The sequence below is a fragment of the Xiphias gladius genome, chromosome 3 (genome assembly GCF_016859285.1).
Source record: "Xiphias gladius isolate SHS-SW01 ecotype Sanya breed wild chromosome 3, ASM1685928v1, whole genome shotgun sequence".
Lineage (NCBI taxonomy): Eukaryota > Metazoa > Chordata > Actinopteri > Istiophoriformes > Xiphiidae > Xiphias > Xiphias gladius.
Genome location: NC_053402.1, coordinates 5,823,052 through 5,843,323, shown reverse-complemented (window position 1 = coordinate 5,843,323; position 20,272 = coordinate 5,823,052). Strand labels below are relative to the sequence as shown.

The following is a 20,272-nucleotide window of genomic DNA, read 5'->3' as shown; positions in this document are numbered from 1 at the left end:
TGATCTTAAAGGCTTGGATTATTTTTTTATTTTTTAACTTAAATGTAGCTGCCTTCATATAAATAAAGAATGTTCCTGATTTTGTGAGGAAAATCATTTAGGCTATGCATATAAAAATACTGAGATTTATATATACATACTCCTGGTGGAAATGCTCAATTGTTTCCTGGACACAATGAAACTAAATGCAATCAGTTCCCTTTTAGAGAGATAAATCAGTGTCAGTAAACTGGATGAGAGACACCCCTTTGGAGGCACGTTGCCCCTCCCAGTGCTGTTACCGCGCTGTTCAGTTTAGCTGCGGACACAGACACGGGAGAGAGGACATAAAAACATCAACTGGACAAGCCGACACACACAGATAGAGGTATGAAGAGATGTTTCATCAGAGTCTCCCTCCGGCTGTCCTTCATTTACAGCCCATAAATGTTAGTGAAAAGTTTTAGTGAGCTCAATATGAACTCACTCCGAGAGGGCTTGAAGGTATGTTCTACATAACTCAGCCAAGCGGTTCATTGTAGGCTTCCTTTGTTGGAATGTTCGCATTTCCTGGTGCTGTAAAGGTCTACTGTAGCTTTCCTCCTATCCCGTCCGGCCGGTCCTACGGCCTTTTCCCGACCCCGTTTCAGGTTCAGGTTGTGAAAGAGTACTAAAGTTAAAAACTGAGGGGCAGCACAATCATCCAAAAACCTGTCTAGTACAAAAGATAGCTCTTCATAATTCTATCACCGCTTCAAGGAGTATACATCCTCTGATCACTACTACATCAGGATGATAGCTCTCTCCATCAGTGTTGGATGTTTAGGGAGTAAATCCAGGTCTATATTTGACTGCTCAGTCTCTTGTCTAAATAAATATAACCTGTACATTTTTTTTTAAAGCATTTTTTACCACTGTCAAAAATCCTGGTACCAGATTCCATGACACCCTTGTTGGATAACTGACTACTGAACAGATTTCTACAAAGTATCTTAGGAGATTTAGTTGTGATGATAATTGGTATAAAACAAAATGAGGACTGAGACACTCTGTTATTATGTCACAATCAGGACTACTGCCTGACTGACTCTTCTGTGATCAACAACAATACCTAATAACTTTGTTTTGGTCGCTCTGCCAATAACTGTTTATGAAAGGTGTAAAAGGAGGGTGTGATTTTTAACACATTTTGTACTAAACATCATATATCTACTCTTTTCTACATTAAGGAACTAATTTGATTACTTTAACACAGTCTTTTACTAAGTTCAAATCCTCATCCCAGACCTTTTCTAGTTCTCCAGATGTGGGTACTGATGTGTATATTGTAGATTTATCTGTGCACTTTGCAGTGCTGGCATAATTCAAAATGAATGGCAAATCATTAGTAGATTGAAAACAAATGGAGTCCTAACAAATTCCTTGAGGTACGCCACACTTTACTGCTTTAACCCCTGAATAGCTTCAATCAAAATCTACTGTATACTTCCTATTGGTGAGATAACTTTGGATCCGTGCACCTGCAGATGGTTCAAAGCCAAAACAATTCAATTTATGCTCAATTATATCAATTGCTGCATGTAAATCAGCTCCAACCATCTTAATCTCCTCAGTCTCTTCCATCCAGTCATCACCCATCTGAATTAATGCGATTTTGGTGATTTTGTAGCAGCGGGGCTTCTGAGTTAATGCATTAATTGTGTAATTGTGTCCCCCTTTGTATGCATACTGATACAGTACTTTAATTGTTTGTAAATAAATACTTCTGTTTTTTTTCTATGCTATTCTTTCCATAATTTTACTCAAAATAGGTGGTAAACTTATTGGACGGTTATTTTTAAAAAATAATTTCTTTAAATCATATTTTGGTCTTTTCATATTTGTGTAGAAAAAAATATTAAATTGGAAATCATCCACAAACTATAAAAATGTCATATCTTGGATATATGTGTTAGCCCTAAACCAGACTCAATTATTGTTTGATTAAAGTGTTGTTGGTGATCTATGAGGTCTGCAAAGAGAGGGAATGATAACTGACTGGATTGTCCAGGTGTGTTTGTGTTTTGTTTTGCTTTCACTTAGTCTTGGACAATATAGTAACACCTAAAACTGTCTTATTTCACTTAATCTTATTTATTTGTAACATTTATTTTCTTCAAGACAGATATAAAGGAACATAGAAGCAGTTTTCCAGCAAATGATTTTTTGCATTTGTCTGCTAGCAGTTTTTCAGTTGGTAGATTCAAGCTATCTCACCCACAATCACATATATGATGAATGCCTCTTTAGCTTCCATTGCATTCCCCACATTGTTTAAGCAGACCCTAGTTACCCCATTGCTGAAAAAGCCAGTCAATCTCAAGTTGAAAACTACAGGCAACTCTCATTACTACCCTTCCTATCCAATGTTCTAGAGTGTGCGGTTCTCACCCAAATCTCAGACTTCCTCTCACAAAATAATCTATGGGTAATTCCATGTCAACAGATTTTAGAAAAATTTTCCTAACTGACCATTATTATTTACATAAAGAGCAGTCCTTCAACTAAACTGCACCTCAGTCAGCCATAGAAACCTTGCATCTTCAACTCAGTCTCTCTAACACTGATCTCCTGGTGATTCCAGGTCATCCTTCTGCTCAGCAGAACAATAATGGCGATCAGGTCCTATCTGACTGAGTATGCTGCTCAACTCATTGCACAGGCACTGGTCATCTCTGACCTGTAATACCCTCCTGGCAGGGCTGTCAGCATGCTTAGTAATACCTTTGCAAGAGTTCCAAAATGCAGCAGCATTTAGCATTCACACTATTCAGGTGTATAAGCTTTCTTATTCACTATGATCTGCAAATGAACAATGACTGGTTCTATTATCACCTCCAGTATAGTAGGTAAACATTTAGTACTTACTGCAAATTGTAGTATAGAATTTTGACATGGGGCATGTGACTTGTTGCATTTTTGATCTATACACTGTTGCAAAAATAATGCTAGTATAACAGCCCCATAATACTTTGTCTTTTGAGGGTGGTTGTCACTTCATACAGAATAAGCAAATGATTTTTTTGATAACTGCCTTTCTGTCTTACCTTATGTTAGTGATGTCAGAGTCTGCAGGCCGCTGTTCCTCTGTCTCCTCCATCTCCTCCATCTCCTCCATCTCTCTGCTGGAGATCAAGAATGAGACTCATATAGTCCTCCAAGCTTTCCTCCATCGGACTCTTTCTACCCCCCGGAAAGAGAGGCCTGGTAAAGTAGGAGGTGCCTACAGAGACCACAACAAGTACAGGTAATGTATCTCACCACTCTGGACTTCACTGTTGCATTCTGTTTGTACTTGTTGTTTTTTTTCTGTCACTGTACTCAACAAAACACCCATCTCTATTTACCTCAATCTGAGAGTTGCTGATGTCTAGTTTCACCAAAGTCTTATTTTATTAATCTGTCTCTGTCTTATTTTACCATGTGTATTTCTTTTAACCTTTAACTCAGAATAAGCCATACAAAAAGCATATAATGACTCTACATTTTTACTGAAGTTCAGTCACTGTGAATAAATGAAGGGAAAGGGGCAGTCTTGCCTATTTCTTCTGTGTAGATGGGGAAAAGTCAAAAAAACATGTGACAGCAAAATCCACCTGCGTGCAAATGTCAAGTAATTCCACACGATGCGAGCAAAAGCTTTCTCAGTGTAGAGTGAGATCACAATTTCGTGATTTTTAATTTATAAATCAAACTCTTTGATTATGTGAATACGCAGGTTTTCCATCTGTTTGGTATTTTCCCGCCCAGTGCAGTATGCACAGTACAGTGGTCAGAGGAGAGTCATTAATAGATGGAGTTTGACTTAATTCATTTCTACTCAATTCAGTTTTACTTATAAAGCGCAAATTCATAACAGAGGTTATCTCAGTGCAATTTTCATATAGAGCAGGTCTAGACCGTACTCTTTATATAGGAGGGAGGAAGGATAACATAGCACAATACAGGTACCACATAAGGATGTATAATAATAATGAGACTAATAATACAGCTAATAATTATAATAATAGGGCTAATAATAATCATAAGACTAAAGATAATAATAATAATAGTGATTATCATAATAATTGAGTCAGTCGGTGTTGAGCAGGATCATGCGAGCATTAGTTGGTTTGCAGTCACAGATCCAGACTCTGCAGTACCAGGGGTAGAAATACCTGCAGAAAGCGAAAGGAGGAGAGAGGAGGGAGACGAGAAAGCACAAAACTAGGGGAGCGGGAAGAAGCCAGGTCAGTAACGAGCACTGATGGGATATGAATGCGTACAGTTGGAGGGGAGAGGAGGAGAGAGCAGCTGGGTGCATCATGGGAAGTCCCCCAGCAGTCTAGGCCTATAGCAGCATAACCAGAGGTGGTTCAAGCCAAGCCTGAGCCAGCCCTAACTGTAAGCTTTATCAAAAAGGAAGGTTTTAAGACTACTCTTAAATGTAGAGAGGACGTCTGCCTCCCAGATCCAAATGGAAGGTTGTTCCACAGTAGAGGAGCCTGATAGCTGAAGGTTCTGCCCCCCATTCTACTTTTGGAGACTCTAACCAACCCACAAATAAGCCTGCATTCTGGGAGCGTAGTGTTCTACTGGGGTAATAGGGTACCATGAGTTTTTTTAAGATATGATGGTGCCTGACCATTGAATGCTTTGTAGGTGAGGAGGAGGATTTTAAATTCTATTCTGGATTTTACAGGTAGCCAAAGCAGAGAATCTAACACAGGAGAAATATAATATATCTCTTTACCTAATTCCTGTCAGTACTTGGCTGCACCATTCTGGATCAGCTGGAGAGTATTTAGAGATTTGTTTGGACAGCCTGATCATAAGGAGTTACAATAATCCCTCCTAGAAGTAACACAAGCATGGACTAGTTTTTCTGTCTTTTTGAGACAGGATGTGCCTGATTTTTACAATGTTAAATAAGTAAAAAACAAAAAGGCAGTCCTTGAAGTTTGTTTTATGTGGGAGTTAAAGGACATATCTTGATCAAAGTGGACTCCAAGATTCCTAAGGAAGCCAGGGCAATGCCATTTGGAGTAAGTATATCATTAGATAATTTATTTCTGAGGTGTTGCAGGTCAAGTGCAATAACTTCAGTTTTGTCTGAGTTTAACAGCAGAAAGTTGCTGGTCATCCAGGTCTTCATGTCGTCAAGGCATGCTTGAAGTTTAGCTAAGTGATTGGTTTCATCAGGCTTCATTGACAAGTACATTTGGGTATCATCATCAATCAGTCCGCACAAAGGGAGCTATTTTTTCAAGAAAATTTAAAGGCTTAGACATGGCTTTAAGAGTAATGCTGAATGTACACAGCATATAGCACCTAATTTTTTGCCACCCTTTTTTCATGTTTTATAGTGTAAATTCAGCAGCTTATGTACATGTGGTAACAGGTGCTTTTTGGCTTTACTTGTATATAACAACCTTTGAACTTGGTGTTTCCCATTCTTTGATGCTCTCCCATGCTAGCTGCAAGCCACAGCCAAATGCAAAGGATGGGTGGGATTCTCAGGCTGAAGATGTCATTTCAGCAGATGAGAATAAGACTGGATTCAAAGACTTCATAAAGCAGCTGCCTCATCGTAACACCACATGCCGCTCTACCAAAGACCTTAAAGGCTCACTGGACAGGGACAGCAAGGCAAAACTGTCACACCAAAGAGACCAAACAGAAGTAAGGGAGTATTATTTTTGCTAGGCATTATGTCCCAAGAAGAGTAAGTCACATTTTGCTTGTTGATTTAAGATAAGCTACATTTGTTGTCCCTGTAGTGGTGGGGCATTAGGCATTAGGCCTCACTGCTAGACGGACAAAGGGGAGGATGATGTTGCTATGTTGGTTCATCTATCAGTCTCTGTCCAACCCTTAAGTCCAGAGCAAGATATTTGTCACCTGCTAACCAGATTTCCATGTTTTCTTGGTATAATAATATTTCTGGTGATCTATTCACTGCGCACAGTTACACTCCCCAGAGCATGAACCCTTTACATTTTGGACAATCAGTGTGTGTTCCTCTTTCACACCCTAAAGGCCCAGTCAAACCAGCATTTGTAGCAGCAGAATTTCAGAGCATAATCAATTAATTTCAATGGAATTTGCTGTGATTAATGGGTTCGCTTGCAGAAGTGGAGTAAATCAGTGTGAATTACTTCAGCTTTGGTGTACTTTGACAGGCCTTGACCAATAGCAAACCATCTTAACTGACTTTTGAAGGAACAAAAAGCTGGAGAGTCCAAAATAGAGTAAGCTATCATATCAGCTGTGGAACATCATCCAGTTTTATATGTCTGTCAGAGTATAAACTGTTTGACACAAAAGACATGGTCTGCAGCCAGTCATGACATATGAGTTGACATTATAGACATGTCTCGTGGTTGGTGGCAGCATGCCAGATAACTGCGAGGGAAATTTTGACAGGCTAGCAGAGGCATGTTCCCAGCTAGCTAGCTTGTTTCGCTGTGTCTGTTCTGACAAGGTATCACCAAAAATCTGTATCTCATAACCCAACAAGCAGATAATATTTCCTCAGCACATTCATGCTCTGGGGGGATAAACACTTTTGATTTGGCCTTTCCTCTAGCTCCATCCCTAACAGTATTGTCACCAATATCTACATAGCAGCCTCTTGAGGGCTTTAGAACTTTTGTCTTGTTTATCAAGAAAGAGCTTAGCATTATGTACTGGTGGAAACAGCAGTGGCAGTGTGGACAGAACCTGGGGTAAGTGACTAACAAGGTGGGGTTACTTCTTGTAATTGTTCATAGTCTAGCAGAACATTCTGCTACACTGTGAACACTGTGTTACTATAGACACTAAAATGTAGGACTGCTTGAAAAATGGACTATTACCCACCATTTCGATTGTATCATCCATCTCGTATGTATAGTGTTTTCTTTTTTTTCCACAATAAATCAGTTTTCATCATTACAAGCCCTGTATAATATTCATATAATATCCCTATACAAACTTAGACAGGGTAAGGTGAGGTTTGGTGCCTCTACATTTAGTGAAAAATACATTTTAGCACATTTTAAAGTATTTCCTACAATAACTTATATTTCTCTCAATATTTATTCTATTTATATCCCATGACCATACATAATATATGTAATGTAATATAATAATAATAATAAATATAGGGTTTCTAATACACAGTTTACAGTGTATACAGCTGTGGCTAAAAGTGCTGGTACCCTTCCACTTGAAAAAGAAAAAACACAATCTTCTCTGAAATAAGCTGAAGCTGACAAAAGTAACTGGCATCCACTATTCTCTATTCCATATTTAATAGAACACACACTTTGCTTTCAATTTTCGATCCACCATATTATTTTAAATAAATAATAAAGAAATGAAAATGGCATGGACAAAAATATCAAGACCCTCAACCTAAAAATTTTGTAGCCCAAAATTTTGAGGCAATCACTGTAGTCAGGTGCTTCTTGTAGCTCTTAATGAGACCCCTACACTTCTCAACTGGTAGTTTGGCCCACTCTTCTTAAGCCAACTGCTCCAGTTCTCTCAGGTTTGATGGGTGCCTTCTCCCGAGTGTAAGTTTCAGTTCTTACCATAAATGTTCAGTTGGATTAAGCAGTTAATTTGTTCCTTATCTCCTCAGACAACTCTCTTCTTTTATACCAAACAGCACAATGATGACTTTTTTCCACTTAAATAGGCTGAATGACTGACTGTAAGATTGAAGACACCTGTGACACTAATTGAAGACAATAGTCTGCATGAAATATCACTACAGTCCACTTATTTGTCACTACTTCTAAGGGATACCAATAATTTTGTCCAGACCATTTTAGAGAATGGCTGTAGAATAAGCAATAATTTAGCTCTTTTCACAGTTGTTTTATTCTGTGGCAAACCAAAGGCATGCATAAATGGAAAAACATTTTTTTAATTTCAATAATTTTCAGGAAGAATGGTGCATTGTTTCATTGAGGTCTAAGGGCACCGACACTTTTAGCCACATCTGTATTTCCAATGTGAAATGAGTATGATATTAAAGGGACTGTCGGTCTCTCCAAATAACTGGGAAGAGATTAGTTTGGTAAATGTGGTGGTAATGTAATGCAAAAGCACCACAATCACCACATCCTTAATGTTGAGCAGAAGAACCTGTTCCCACAGGATGATGTCATCTCCCCCTCCTCTACATCGGAAGATGATGACAGTGAGAAGAAGCAGCAGAAGAAGCTGAACCAAAAGAAGATTAGAAAAAAGATCTCAAAGTTCTTTAGGTTAAAGTTAGAGAAAGAAAAGGTCAAAGAGGGGCATGGATCTTATCATAAGAGGCATAGCACATTGCCAGTCAACAAAGAACCAGAACCTACGCCGACCATTGTCTCTCCCAGTAAGCTCCTCAATTACACTATCAAACTACAGTAACCAGCTTTAGCTTAAGCTGTAGTCGTTCACTTGTTTTCTGCTACGTCTAAACTTAAAATGCTAATGTGGAATTTTTAATTGCTTTCAATCTGTACACCATAAGAATTTGGAACTCCAAATCAGTCAGTGTAAGGAGTCAATCAGTGTAAGGAGTATGTTGAAGTTGGCTGACAAACATAGAACTCTGAGAGAGCTAAAGTGTTACTGATTGCACCTGGTTGCAACCTGCCTTTTTGTGTGCATGTGAACGTACATACTGACATAACTACAATAGAGAGTGGTAAAAGCTGAATGTAGAATGAAGGTTTTAATCTGATGTACTTGTGATGCTGTGGTAAATGTTGATGTAGACCACCCTCCTGAGTTCTATAATGAGGTAGTAGAGAAGCTGGATAAGATTGCCCAGAAGTCTACCAGTATAAAGAAATTGAGTCCCACAGCCCAGCCCTCACCAGGTAATCTCACATGTGCACACGCACATCCACACACACACACACGCACACACACACACACACACACACACACACACACACACACACACAAGAATATAAGTGATTGTTGTAGTATTTGTTGCACTCAGCCCTTTTGCACTTGAGCACACTTACAGTCCATGCAAGACCTACCACTTTGCATTGGTGTTGTGCAAGTGCAATTAAAACATTCCGTTTTATGCCTAATCCCAAAGCACAGTACTTTCTCATTTCATTTAACCATCTTATCCCAACAGGAAATATGATGGGTGTACAGTGTGCAAACCTAAAAATGTCTATTATATATTTGTGGTGGTCTGTTTTGTATCAGTACTATGTCTACTGGCAGGAAGGCTCTTCAACTACATCCCAGGGATGTATGAAACAGTAACTGAGATTAAAAGTATACAAACCTTAACTCAATGAAGATTTCAATGAGGAAAAGTAAATGAAAGCATAATAAGCAACAATTTCACTAAATGCATGGGAAGTGTAAAAAATTATATAAAAAAAAAACTATCCAAAGAAAGACATTAATTAGTCTTTTCAGACAGATTATATCTCGTCAAGGGTGAGAGCACAGTGGACAGATGTGGATACACAAGTGCTACTTGCAGTATTGAGGCTTTAAACAAAATGGCTGCTCCACAACATATAGCTGCTTAAAAGGCTTTCCCTCATACACCAGTAGGAGGCAGCAGTTTTCAACTAAATGACTACTTGGGCCAGAATACATTCATGACCTATTACCCGAACTGGACTACCCGGTTTGTATTTTATCTTTTCACTGGTACCTGTAGTCAGAGGCTGCCACCAGTGAGTGGACTTTTTAACACAGTTATTTTCAGCCTTGGTCTAAAGAGCAAAGTACAAACACGAACGAAGAGCTGTATGACCAACTTTCAATGATTGTAAAGTTGTTGCTTTTTTCTTTTAGCAGTGTGTGATAAAGAGGAAGTGGTGCAGCAGCTTGTTCAGGTGCTCTCTTTGGAGGGAGATGCTATCAACACTAAGGTGGGCAGTGGTTCATCATAAGGTGTGCAAAGCTGCATTATTCATTTGTCAAGTATTGGAAACTCTTTGTGTTGAGAGGAGACTTAAGCTGCTCTATTCAATTCAATTCAATTCAATTCAATTCAATTCAATTTTATTTATATAGTGCCAAATCATAACAGAGGTTATCTCAGGGTACTTTTCATGTAGAGAAGGTCTAGACTGTACTCTTTATAGTTATATTTACAGAGACCCAACATTCCCCCATGAGCAAGCACTTGGCGATATCAGCAAGGAAAAACTCCCTTTTGACCGGTGGAAACCTTGAACAGAACCCGGCTGGGTTGAGAGAGAGACAGAGAAAGGGGGGGGGGCAAAGCATAGTAGACGTATAAAATAAAGATGTGACAATAATGAGACTAATATTAAAACTAATAATTATAATGATAGGGTGAATAAGAATACTAATAAAACTAATAATAATAAGACTAAAGACAGCAATAGTTGATAATCATAATATTTGTAGCAGTGGGTGTTGAGCAGGATCATGGGAGCAGTAGGTGGTTTGCAGTCACAGATCCAGACTCTAGCAGCAGGGGTAGAAATACCTGCAGAAAGCGACAGGAAGAGAGAGGAGAGAGATGAGAAAGCACAAAATTACGGGAGAGAAAATAAGTCAAGTTAGTAACGAGTATTGATGCCATATGAATGCGTGCAGATGAAGAGGAGGAGAGAGGAGCTTGGTGCATCATGGGAAGTCACCCGGCAGTCTAGGCCTATAGCAGAATAACTAGGGGGTGGTTCAAGCCAAGCCTGAGCCAGCTGTATCTGTAAGCTTTATCAAAAAGGAAGTTTTTAAGACTACTCTTAAATGTGGAGACGGTGTTTGCCTCCCAGACTAAAACTGAAAGATGGTTCCACAGTACAGGAGCCTGATAACTGAAGGCTCTGCTTCCCAATCTACTTTTGGAGACTCTTTTATACAAAAAGATATTGAAGGGACATTTTGCTTTGGCCACCATAACACTTTACATCTACCTAAAAATCTATAGAAACAGAGACTGAATGGACACAAAGACAGACAAACATGCCGTATAGTTTAAGACACAGTGAAAGCTTTCTTCACATGTACTATGTTCATTTGAATGCATGTGTAAATTGGCTCTACCTACAGTTTACAACTAAATGCACATCTTTTTATAGATACAATCAGACCCCTTTCTGCGCTCCAGCCTTGCTCGTCTTTCTTATGCATCATTTGCAAAGCTTCTAGACACTTTCAGCAGCAGTCAGGTATCTGAGGCCCTGGACCTTCCACCATCAGCTAGTCCAACGCTGCAACGAATGGCTGTCACCATGGAGGTTTCACGGCGGATAGTGACAGCCACAGGAGCCATGCGCATGCAAGGCTATGCAGAATGCTACATGGAGACCTTCGCCCCCTGGGTAAAGAGCCGCGGAGGATGGGTGAGTAGTTTAAAAATAACATTTTTAACTTCCATTATTCCACTAAAGACATCTGTCATATAAAAGCCAGAATTCAAATAATGGCCGATGGTCAGAGAATTGCCCTGGTCTGTTTCACAACTTTTTAATAGCTGGAGTACAGGAAGCGGGTAGATACTGTATACTGCTTACCATGCGGACAATGAACGTGTAGTTTCAAAAACCTAGCAGTGGAGTCAAGGACTGGAAAAATGTAAAGGCAAACTTATAGTACAAGTAAAAAATATTAAATGCATGTTGAACACAAATAGAACAATGGCAACTTTATGGAAATGCTCAAGTCCCTTGCCAAGCGAGATGCATCTTTTTGTACGTTGCTTAACCAGAAGTCATAAAATCTCTCAAGCCACGACACCCAGAATAAATTCATTGCTTCTGATATGGTGCAGGGTGAGATGGTTAGAGAGACTGAGGGGAATGATTTAGTTCTGTTATAACTGATGAAGCATGCAGTGTCAAGACAAGGCAAATGAAAGAGTGCATATGTAACACTCACAGTATTGAAATAATGAATTCTTCCTTGGTGACTGATCTCAGACCAGCATTAAGGGACTTATGTATATGAGAACTCACTGGGAAAATATCTGGCAGGAGATAATCTCTTTCTGTGAGTCTTGACGAGGAACCAAGGAGGACAGGGCACTTGTCTGTAACAAGTCCCCTGTGCCCTCTGCGAAGGCCAGCTGCATTTATTACCACACTTTTGGAGTGCTTGCTGGGCGAGCTAGCATTTCATGCCTCTGATGCAGACAGCCCAAAAGCACATGGGCGGGACTGTAAATGATATGCTGATTGGAGCATGTCATCAATGCTTCTCAAGTAAAGTAATGCAAATTGCACACAGTGTAGATACTGTCCTAGAATGTGATGTGGATGGTGCTGCAGGACTGATCAAATTCAAATTTTATAGCACCATATCATACAACAGCAGTTAAAAGTGCTTTAAACGAGTAAAGAATAAAAATAAAATAAACAGATGTGTAGTAATACATGAATACATACGCACACTTACACACACACTCACACACACACACATACATACATACATACACATACACATGCATATATGCTTACATATACATATACTGTATATACATACATGCATACAGATCCAAACTTACTCTACATACACATTCATTTGAATTATTTTCCTTTAACAGAAAGACTGACTCAACAAAAAGGAGTGAGTCTAAGATCAAAAGGAAAACTGTTCCATTATTTGGGTGCATATATGCTAAATGTTAGTTCACCAAACTCTGAAAATGCTCTGGGCAAATGGAGAAGACTGGCACTTTGTGACCTGATAGATCTGCTGTACACTGAGAGCATGTCTGATATGTATGGTGAAGACAGACCGTTAAGTGCTTTGTATAACAGCAGGAGGATTTTGAATTGTATTCAAGAACAACTGGTAGCTAGTGGAGGACTGAAATGATGCAGTCTGATTTTTTTGGGTCCACTTAAAAAACTGGCAGCTGTGTTCTGGACAAATTGCAATCTATAAATTGTTTTAGTTGGCCCATGAACAGAGAATTGCAGTAGTCCAGCCTGCTCTCAATGAACGCATGTATAAATTTCTCAGAATCAGACTGAGACAGGAAGCCTCTGACTTTGGAAATGTTTTGTGGTTGGTAAAAAACGCTCCTGGTAATGCTGTTTATATGATCCTACTCTTAGGTTTTTAATCTGTTCCCTTGTTTTTAATGACTTTGACTTCATGGACATACAGACCAGCTGCTTCCGCTGAAGTTTAGTATCCACAACCAAAATTTCAGTTTTAATCCCTATTCAGATGAAGGAAGTCTGCAGCCATGCAATGCATAATCTCATCCAGACAAGTTTTCCAAATTGTAAGATAAGAAGCTGTGTGTCATCTGCATAACTAATGTTAGGTTTACTGATAACCAAGAGGAAGCATATATAGGTTGAAAAGGAGAGGACCTGACAGATGGAGAAATGTGGGATCTAGACTGGAATTTATTGCATATTTTATTATCATTAAGGTAGCTATTCAATTGATAAATTACCTTCTCAATAATTTTACTCAGGAACGTAAGGTAAGAGGTGATAAGTGCATTTGGGTCCAGGTTATTCTTTTTTTAAAAGTGGTCTACTAGCAGCAGTTTTCATGCAAACGGGGAAAGTACAATTCCAGTTTGCGAGCAAGTTACTATTGTCATTATGTCATATGTTAAAAAATGAAAAACTGATTTAAAAATGGACGCTGGAAGTGGATCAAAGGGCTGCTGAATGACTTGAGTTGGATTACAGCAACAGTTAAAATCCCTGGAATCTACAGTGAAGAAATGCTTTTTTACTGTTATCAGTTAACCTGGTATTTAGAGTAATTGGCCTAATGTTTAGAATTTTGTTTTTGAAAAATAATGTGTATTAATTAAATTTGACAATCTGTCATAGGAAACATGAGGGGAGGGGCTAACAATCATTTTTATCGTTGTCAATAAGATTTTTCTGGGGTGTTTCATGCTTCTGCTGTAGTTTCAGAGGGAGTTTATGAAACTGTCGCCAACAGTCAACAGTCGCAGTTGCAGTTTTGATTTACTCCACCTCCTCCCAGCTTTTAAGCAGTCTCTTTTGAGCTGCTTTATGATCTCAGCATTCCTCCTTGGGGCTTTGCATTTGCCATAGACTCTTTTGGATCGTAGTGGCGCAGCGTGATTGACACTGTCAAACAGCAGGTAATTAGCCAGTAAATGGTATTCTTCCACTCCCTCCATCAACTCTGACCTAGCCCCCACTGAATGGTGATTGTATGGATGAATTCAGCTGATGTCTCTTTTGAAAACCCTAAAGCAGTTATGTTGACTAGATTTTACCCAAACTTCACCAAAGTGCTCAAACTGACCCATCACTGCCAGCAGGGACAACATTTGAAAGACCACTTTTGCTGATGCACCAGTTTCAGAGCTGGATGAAAACAACAAGGGCCAGGACTTACATCTTTTACACTTCTCTATGTCTAAAAAAACCCCCAAACCTAGTCAAATAGCTTAGTAAAGAATGATGATGATGTTGATACTGTATGGTGAACAGAATGTTAATTTTATATGAAGTTTATCTGAGTTATATATTTTATAAAGCTTTCTATACAAACATTACTTTCTATACGCACACATTCACACACCAATGATACACTGGGGTCAATTTGGGGTTCAGTATCTTTCCCAAGGGCACTTTGACATGTGGACTGGAGGAGCTGGCGATCGACCCACTCTACCTCCTGAGCCACAGCTGCCACACTAAGGTGTAAGGCATTATAATTCTGAGATCAGATTTTTTCTGCTGTGGAGAGCAAACTATCTGTGTGGTAGGTCTGGTTCACTCATGATTTTTTTTTGACAAACTCTCTGAAATCAATCTTATGTTCCAAAATATGAGAGGTTCTTGCATGAGGCCCGCAGATTCCATTGTAGTAATGGGGAACATTCAGGAGTGGGACAGACCTACTGGTGGAGGCAGGGCAGGGCTCTCCTTGTTATTCTAAACATTATTAATCAGGACTTTTGCTTAGAAACACAGTAGTTGGCATTTCCAAAAGTACGTCTTGAAGTTCACAGGTGATCACTTTACGCCCTGTGTAATATTACTATAATCATCCCATAATATCTTGAACATATATGGTACAGTTGAGTGACTTTCAATGGGCTTTAAAAGGTGCAGCTGCAGTCTGCAGAAGCCAGAGCTGAACAGACGAGCCAGAATATTCCCCAAACAGCCACATGAGGACTATCACTCCCAGAGCAGCGTTACTGGCCTTTACTAGTACTTTGGTTTACCACTGAGAAACCAGAGAATCCAAAGGCCATGCAAAGCAATAATACAGTAATCTCCCAAACAACAGCAACATCAGCATCACTTCAATACCTAGGAGGGCACACACCACGGATCTGAACTCATCCATGAACAAGATTTTACTCTGCAGCAACAAAAACTAACATCCTCACGGTCATCAGTTTGACTACAGTATGAACATCCCAATATTGCCGGCTTATCCTTTAAATTAAAATGAGCACAGAGTTTACAGTCACACTAAACGGTTCGGCTCGTTTCTCCATTCCATTCACACCAAATGTATTGTTTTATAATTAGTCAGCTCTGTGTTTCTTAGTGATGGCTGGTTCGACTCATAAGATTAACTCCAAACAACAATCTAAATACAAGTTCCTTCAGTGTTTGATAATGGCAAACCTGCCAGTGACTCCAGAGCAGATCAGCCCTTGTAGACTGTAGCACAGTGGAACGAACTGTTCCTGAAAATACTATTCAAAACGGGACACAGAAAAATGTATTCTTGTATGTTAAACTAAATTGTTTATAAAATTAAGCAGTTTTGAAAAAATTGCTCAGTCTTTTAAAAAATATTTGAAAAGATTAAATTAAAAACTTCACCACAAAACAGAAACACAAAACAAAGGTCAAGACCTTGTTTTTGCTCCAGACCGAACCCCTTTTCAAGGGGGTACAACACTGGAGGTACACCACAATGCCACCAGAACAAAGTGGAAAACAGCAAATGCAGAGCTGACTGCGTGATATTAAATCAGTTTTGTAATATCTCCTACTTTACAGAATACAGAAAGAAGTAAGTGTTTTCAATCAGTTAAAAATATGAAATTAAATTAAATTTAAAAGTGACCCATTGTTAGTTTGGTCTATGGTTAACCACCACCAACCTACCCCACCAACCCCCTCTCAAAAAAAACATAAAAAACACAACACAAACAAACCAAAAAAAAACATATTAATGGGCAGCACTTCATTCACCACAGAGCCTGTTACAGTTTCTCCCAGTGTTAGCTCGCCTGTTTAGCAGGGGTTGAGGCATCCTAAAGCCCAGTTTATTGGTATGAGACACTTGATCAACCATGTGACAAGGGTTTAAGGGTTTCTATCTAACATGCTCAAAGCAGTCTGCTTGGTCATTTGGGCCCCGCAACCTTGCAACTCTGTGGATGTTAAAGTATATTTTGAGCTTTACTATTTCTTAAGAACGAACTCTTAATACTTACCACACAACTTTTTATTTCATCTTTAGGAGAATGTGGTAGATTTGGATGAGCCTGCAGAGTGCGACTGACTTCTCAGAGCCAGCAAGTTATTCCAACTAACCGCTGGTCAACACTGAACTCAGCATCATGACATCAAAAGTGAAGAGACGGATGGATCTTACTCTGCAGTTTCCCTTGTCTTAGATCTCTTTGGAAAGTAGTCTCAGTATCTTGAACAGACAGGATGAAGCAGATTGCTGTATTGTTATCACAAAAGTGACACACAGTTCTCAGACTTCCTGAAACAAGTTGATTCATAATGGACAAAACTGAAAATTTCAACTCAGTTACTGAGTTTTTTACGTTGTTCTAAGAAAATGTTAGGCTGTAAGATTCAATAGCAAACTTAAGATGGAGATTCTTTCTGTAGTGCAGTTTTATGGCTGAATGCTGGTCAAGTAGAGAGGCAGGCAGAAAGGCCATAATGTCTCTGAACCATTCCATTTCCAAATGGACATGTCACTTGTGCAGTCCTCATTGTTGCTATCTCTCATTCCTGGCCTTGGGAGAGAGTAGACAGTAATGTTCTCCCTAAAAAACACATGGAGTCACCAGCTGCTGCTTCCAAGAGTGCAGGGCTCACAGAGGTTTGATTCAACCTCCAGGATTTTGGATCAATCTGTGTCCCATTGTCACACTGTATTCACATCTTTTAATAAATTGTTTGTATAAAAATATCGATATAATTAATATATAATATATTTAAAGGTACAGTCTATTATCCTAAGTAAACCAAAGGGTAGCCCTGCCACCAAAATTCAAATCACCTGATTAAAACAATCTATTGCTGTCAAGTTCACTGATACACAGACCAGCTGTAAACACCAGGGTGTTGATGTTTTCAGTTTTTCTTTCTATTGTTTACATTATTCATGTTTGAAAATAATTGAAGTCAAGTAATGTGAACAAACGTGTGTTTATATTGTCTTAAAAAAGTTTTATATATATTATATATTTGCTGTCTGTCAGAGGACATTCTTACTGAACCAATAGCCAGATACTGTTAGCACAAAGGGCGGGCTGCAGGAATGTAATGTAATAAGCATTTGGACTCCTTTTGATCGTTTCTAAACCTGAATACACCTGAATACAGCTGAAACTCTCTGTATAGCAGCTACATTCCAATAGGAATAAATGGGAAACTTATTTTTCAAATTATTTCAATTATATTTTTATTTACAGTTCCACCTTTACTTATTATAGAAAAGAAAGCATCAACTCATCAATGCAATACATACTTATCTACAGCACATAAGAACCAATCATCTCTGAGAATGAATGGGACTGGAAGGGAAGTGAGGAACAGAAACAACCAAGTGTTGGGGTTAAATCAGCTTATCAAAGACATAACCAGCAAACATGTTTTAAATGAACTAGGGGAACTGACCCTTTTATAGAAACAGGATTTATTTTTGGTGCATTTTTAAAGACATACTTGGTTGCTCTGTTGACGTGCACTGACATGCAAAACCTTTGAGAGGCCAAATGTTATGTTGAATAACCTTCCCATGATAAGTCATGTAGAATTCAATCTAACACTTCTGTAAGGCAGTTCTTGATTTGAAATGGGATTATGCTGAATAGAATATACTCATGACTTGACGGTCTCTACATGCACTTTTATTATTCATTTACAAGTTATTTATTATGAAGGCATTTTAAATGCTGTTGCCATGACACATTGAGGTCTCTACTGTAAGTTTTTTTTAATAGTTTCCTTACCTTATCTTAAAGAATTGCACTAACCAAGAGTCTAACACACAGGATATAAGGAAAAGATTGATTTCACTTACATACTGTATACAGTATAATGTCTTGAAAATATGTATGTTTCTGTGGTGTTATCTTTTTTTTTTTTTGGATTATTTTCTTTAAATCTGTTTTTGTCTTCTTTAATATAAAAAATCTTCAAAAATGATTGTTTGTCTGATGTAATAGGTTCCTCTATATATATACCTCTTGATTTTGGTGGTGGTGTTTCAGGGGCAATTTATTTGGTGAAGTATTGGTTCTAGTTGATGTAAAGAGTTGATGTAAACAATCAGACTCCATTACAGGAGCTCTGTTTTCACAACTAGATTTAAGATTGGAGCATCCACTTGATTAATTCAGCTGAGTCAAATGAGAACCACACCAATCAGAGCCCGCTTACAGGTTGACATGAAATGCCACGTGTCCAACTATTTAAACAAGGTGTTACAAATAAAAATGGGTGGGTGCCAGCCATGTATTTCCCCTGGTATTTAAGATTTTGTCAGAAGTCAGATTTTTTTTTTAAGCATTTTTGTCAACCCTCACAAAGGATGCAGTCTTAAGCAACAATATTTAACATACACCCTACATACTGGATGAGCATAAAGCACAAAAACCCAAACAAGGGCAACAAACACAAAGTCTTTGTTGTTTTCATATGTTTGAACAAAACGTTTTTTTAATCACCTAAATTGATTGTCTTTAAGACAATACTCCTACTCAGAAATCCATTAAAGGTTTTCCCTTTCAGCACAGTCAGTTCAGTTCAATTCTGTTGTTTTCCAACAAATAGAAAATTCTGTTAAATTTCAATTTCAGTTTGGTCCAACGTGCCCAAAAATGAAGTTCTTTTGTGTTCAGTTCAAATAATAATCAAAAGCCTCCAATAAAAATGGTCTATTTCTCACCCCAGATGTATTCGGAAGTTAACTTTGGTAGATGTTTTAGGAGTATTTAGATGTTTTTCTAGTCTAAAACTTGAAAATGAAGACAGTGGTGCATTAGTCCATTCTGAATGAAGGAGATAACGGGCAGTCATTTATTGTACAGTCTGCTTGGATCTGTTGGACCCTTATGACAGAAGAGAACACTCTGGGAAGGTATACAGTGGAGGACAGCTGTCACTGAAAAGAACAAGACCAGGCTTTTTTGGCTTTTTTGCCCATAATAACGGGTGGCCTTTAAGTTCTTTTCAGCCTGATTGTTGAAGATTGTTTTATCGGATGTTTGTGTTAAAATAGTAAACACTACTGAGTATGGGACATAATGGAACAGTGCCATCAAATCATAATAAAAAAAGCCAAGCTTCAGCTGCGCTTATCACAAATAGGCTGACACAACTGTTGCTTGAATCAGTAAAAGCAAAACATGGGAAGTGATCTTAAAGGATAAGCCTAGAATTAGTTCATCTTTTTACTGTCAAAAAACAATAAATTTATCTCATATATATTATCAATGCATTTTCAGCATGACGTAGCTCGCCTCTGTGCTATTATACTCAATTGTCCAAACACATAACTGAGCCCTGCTGCACTGGGCGTTATATTCCTTTATTGTAAAGAACATGGTGATTTCAGTTTATTCATCTCAGCTGATCATATAGGCAAAGAAAAGCAAAAATACAGTAAACACAGAACTGCAGCCAGCATAGTTTGAAAATGCTGTTGCAGGGTTGTTTCAGAATAAAACTCAGTGCCCGTGTTGATCAGAGATGGAACATATCAGTCAGTGCAGCAGTATTGCTCTTTATATTTATCAGTTTTTGCCAGTGGCACAGAGAAACAATCTGTATCAGGCTGTGGCTACAGTCCTTGTTAAGTAGAATATATTCGTTGTTTGTTTTGGTCTTTTCGCGTGACCTGATATTAATGTCACGGTCACAGGTTGTCATTTGTCATGTTGATTGGTTGCCAAATGACAAGAGGGTCGGTTGTATCGAAATGGAGCTGGTCAGAGAGCAGGCATCAGAGAGAGTAAAAGAAGAAAAGAGGAGAGTGTTGTACTGCTAATAGCCAGGAATTCATTTATTGAGACCACAATGGACCATAACCCCTCATCCCTGAAATAGTTTAGTTTCTG

The 20,272-nt window shown here is 38.6% G+C and overlaps 1 protein-coding gene across 9 annotated transcripts in view; it reads left to right on the top strand.

The window, feature by feature from the left end:
* The window catches only part of bcl2l12 (BCL2 like 12), a 35,583-nt gene that overhangs the window by 250 nt on the left and 15,061 nt on the right, over positions 1 to 20,272 (top strand). For 2 of the 9 annotated variants that reach the window (XM_040123522.1, XM_040123529.1), the window contains exons 2-8: positions 207 to 367; positions 3,076 to 3,265; positions 5,475 to 5,679; positions 8,146 to 8,368; positions 8,754 to 8,858; positions 9,811 to 9,887; positions 11,070 to 11,333. In XM_040123522.1, the coding sequence (XP_039979456.1) occupies positions 3,078 to 3,265; positions 5,475 to 5,679; positions 8,146 to 8,368; positions 8,754 to 8,858; positions 9,811 to 9,887; positions 11,070 to 11,333 (1,062 nt within the window). In that variant the 5' untranslated portion in view covers positions 207 to 367; positions 3,076 to 3,077. Of the gene's footprint in view, positions 1 to 206; positions 368 to 1,968; positions 2,030 to 3,075; positions 3,266 to 5,474; positions 5,680 to 8,145; positions 8,369 to 8,753; positions 8,859 to 9,810; positions 9,888 to 11,069; positions 11,334 to 16,428; positions 16,494 to 20,272 lie in introns of those variants that run through there. The other 7 variants (XM_040123524.1, XM_040123528.1, XM_040123525.1 and 4 more) reach the window with 7 other exon arrangements.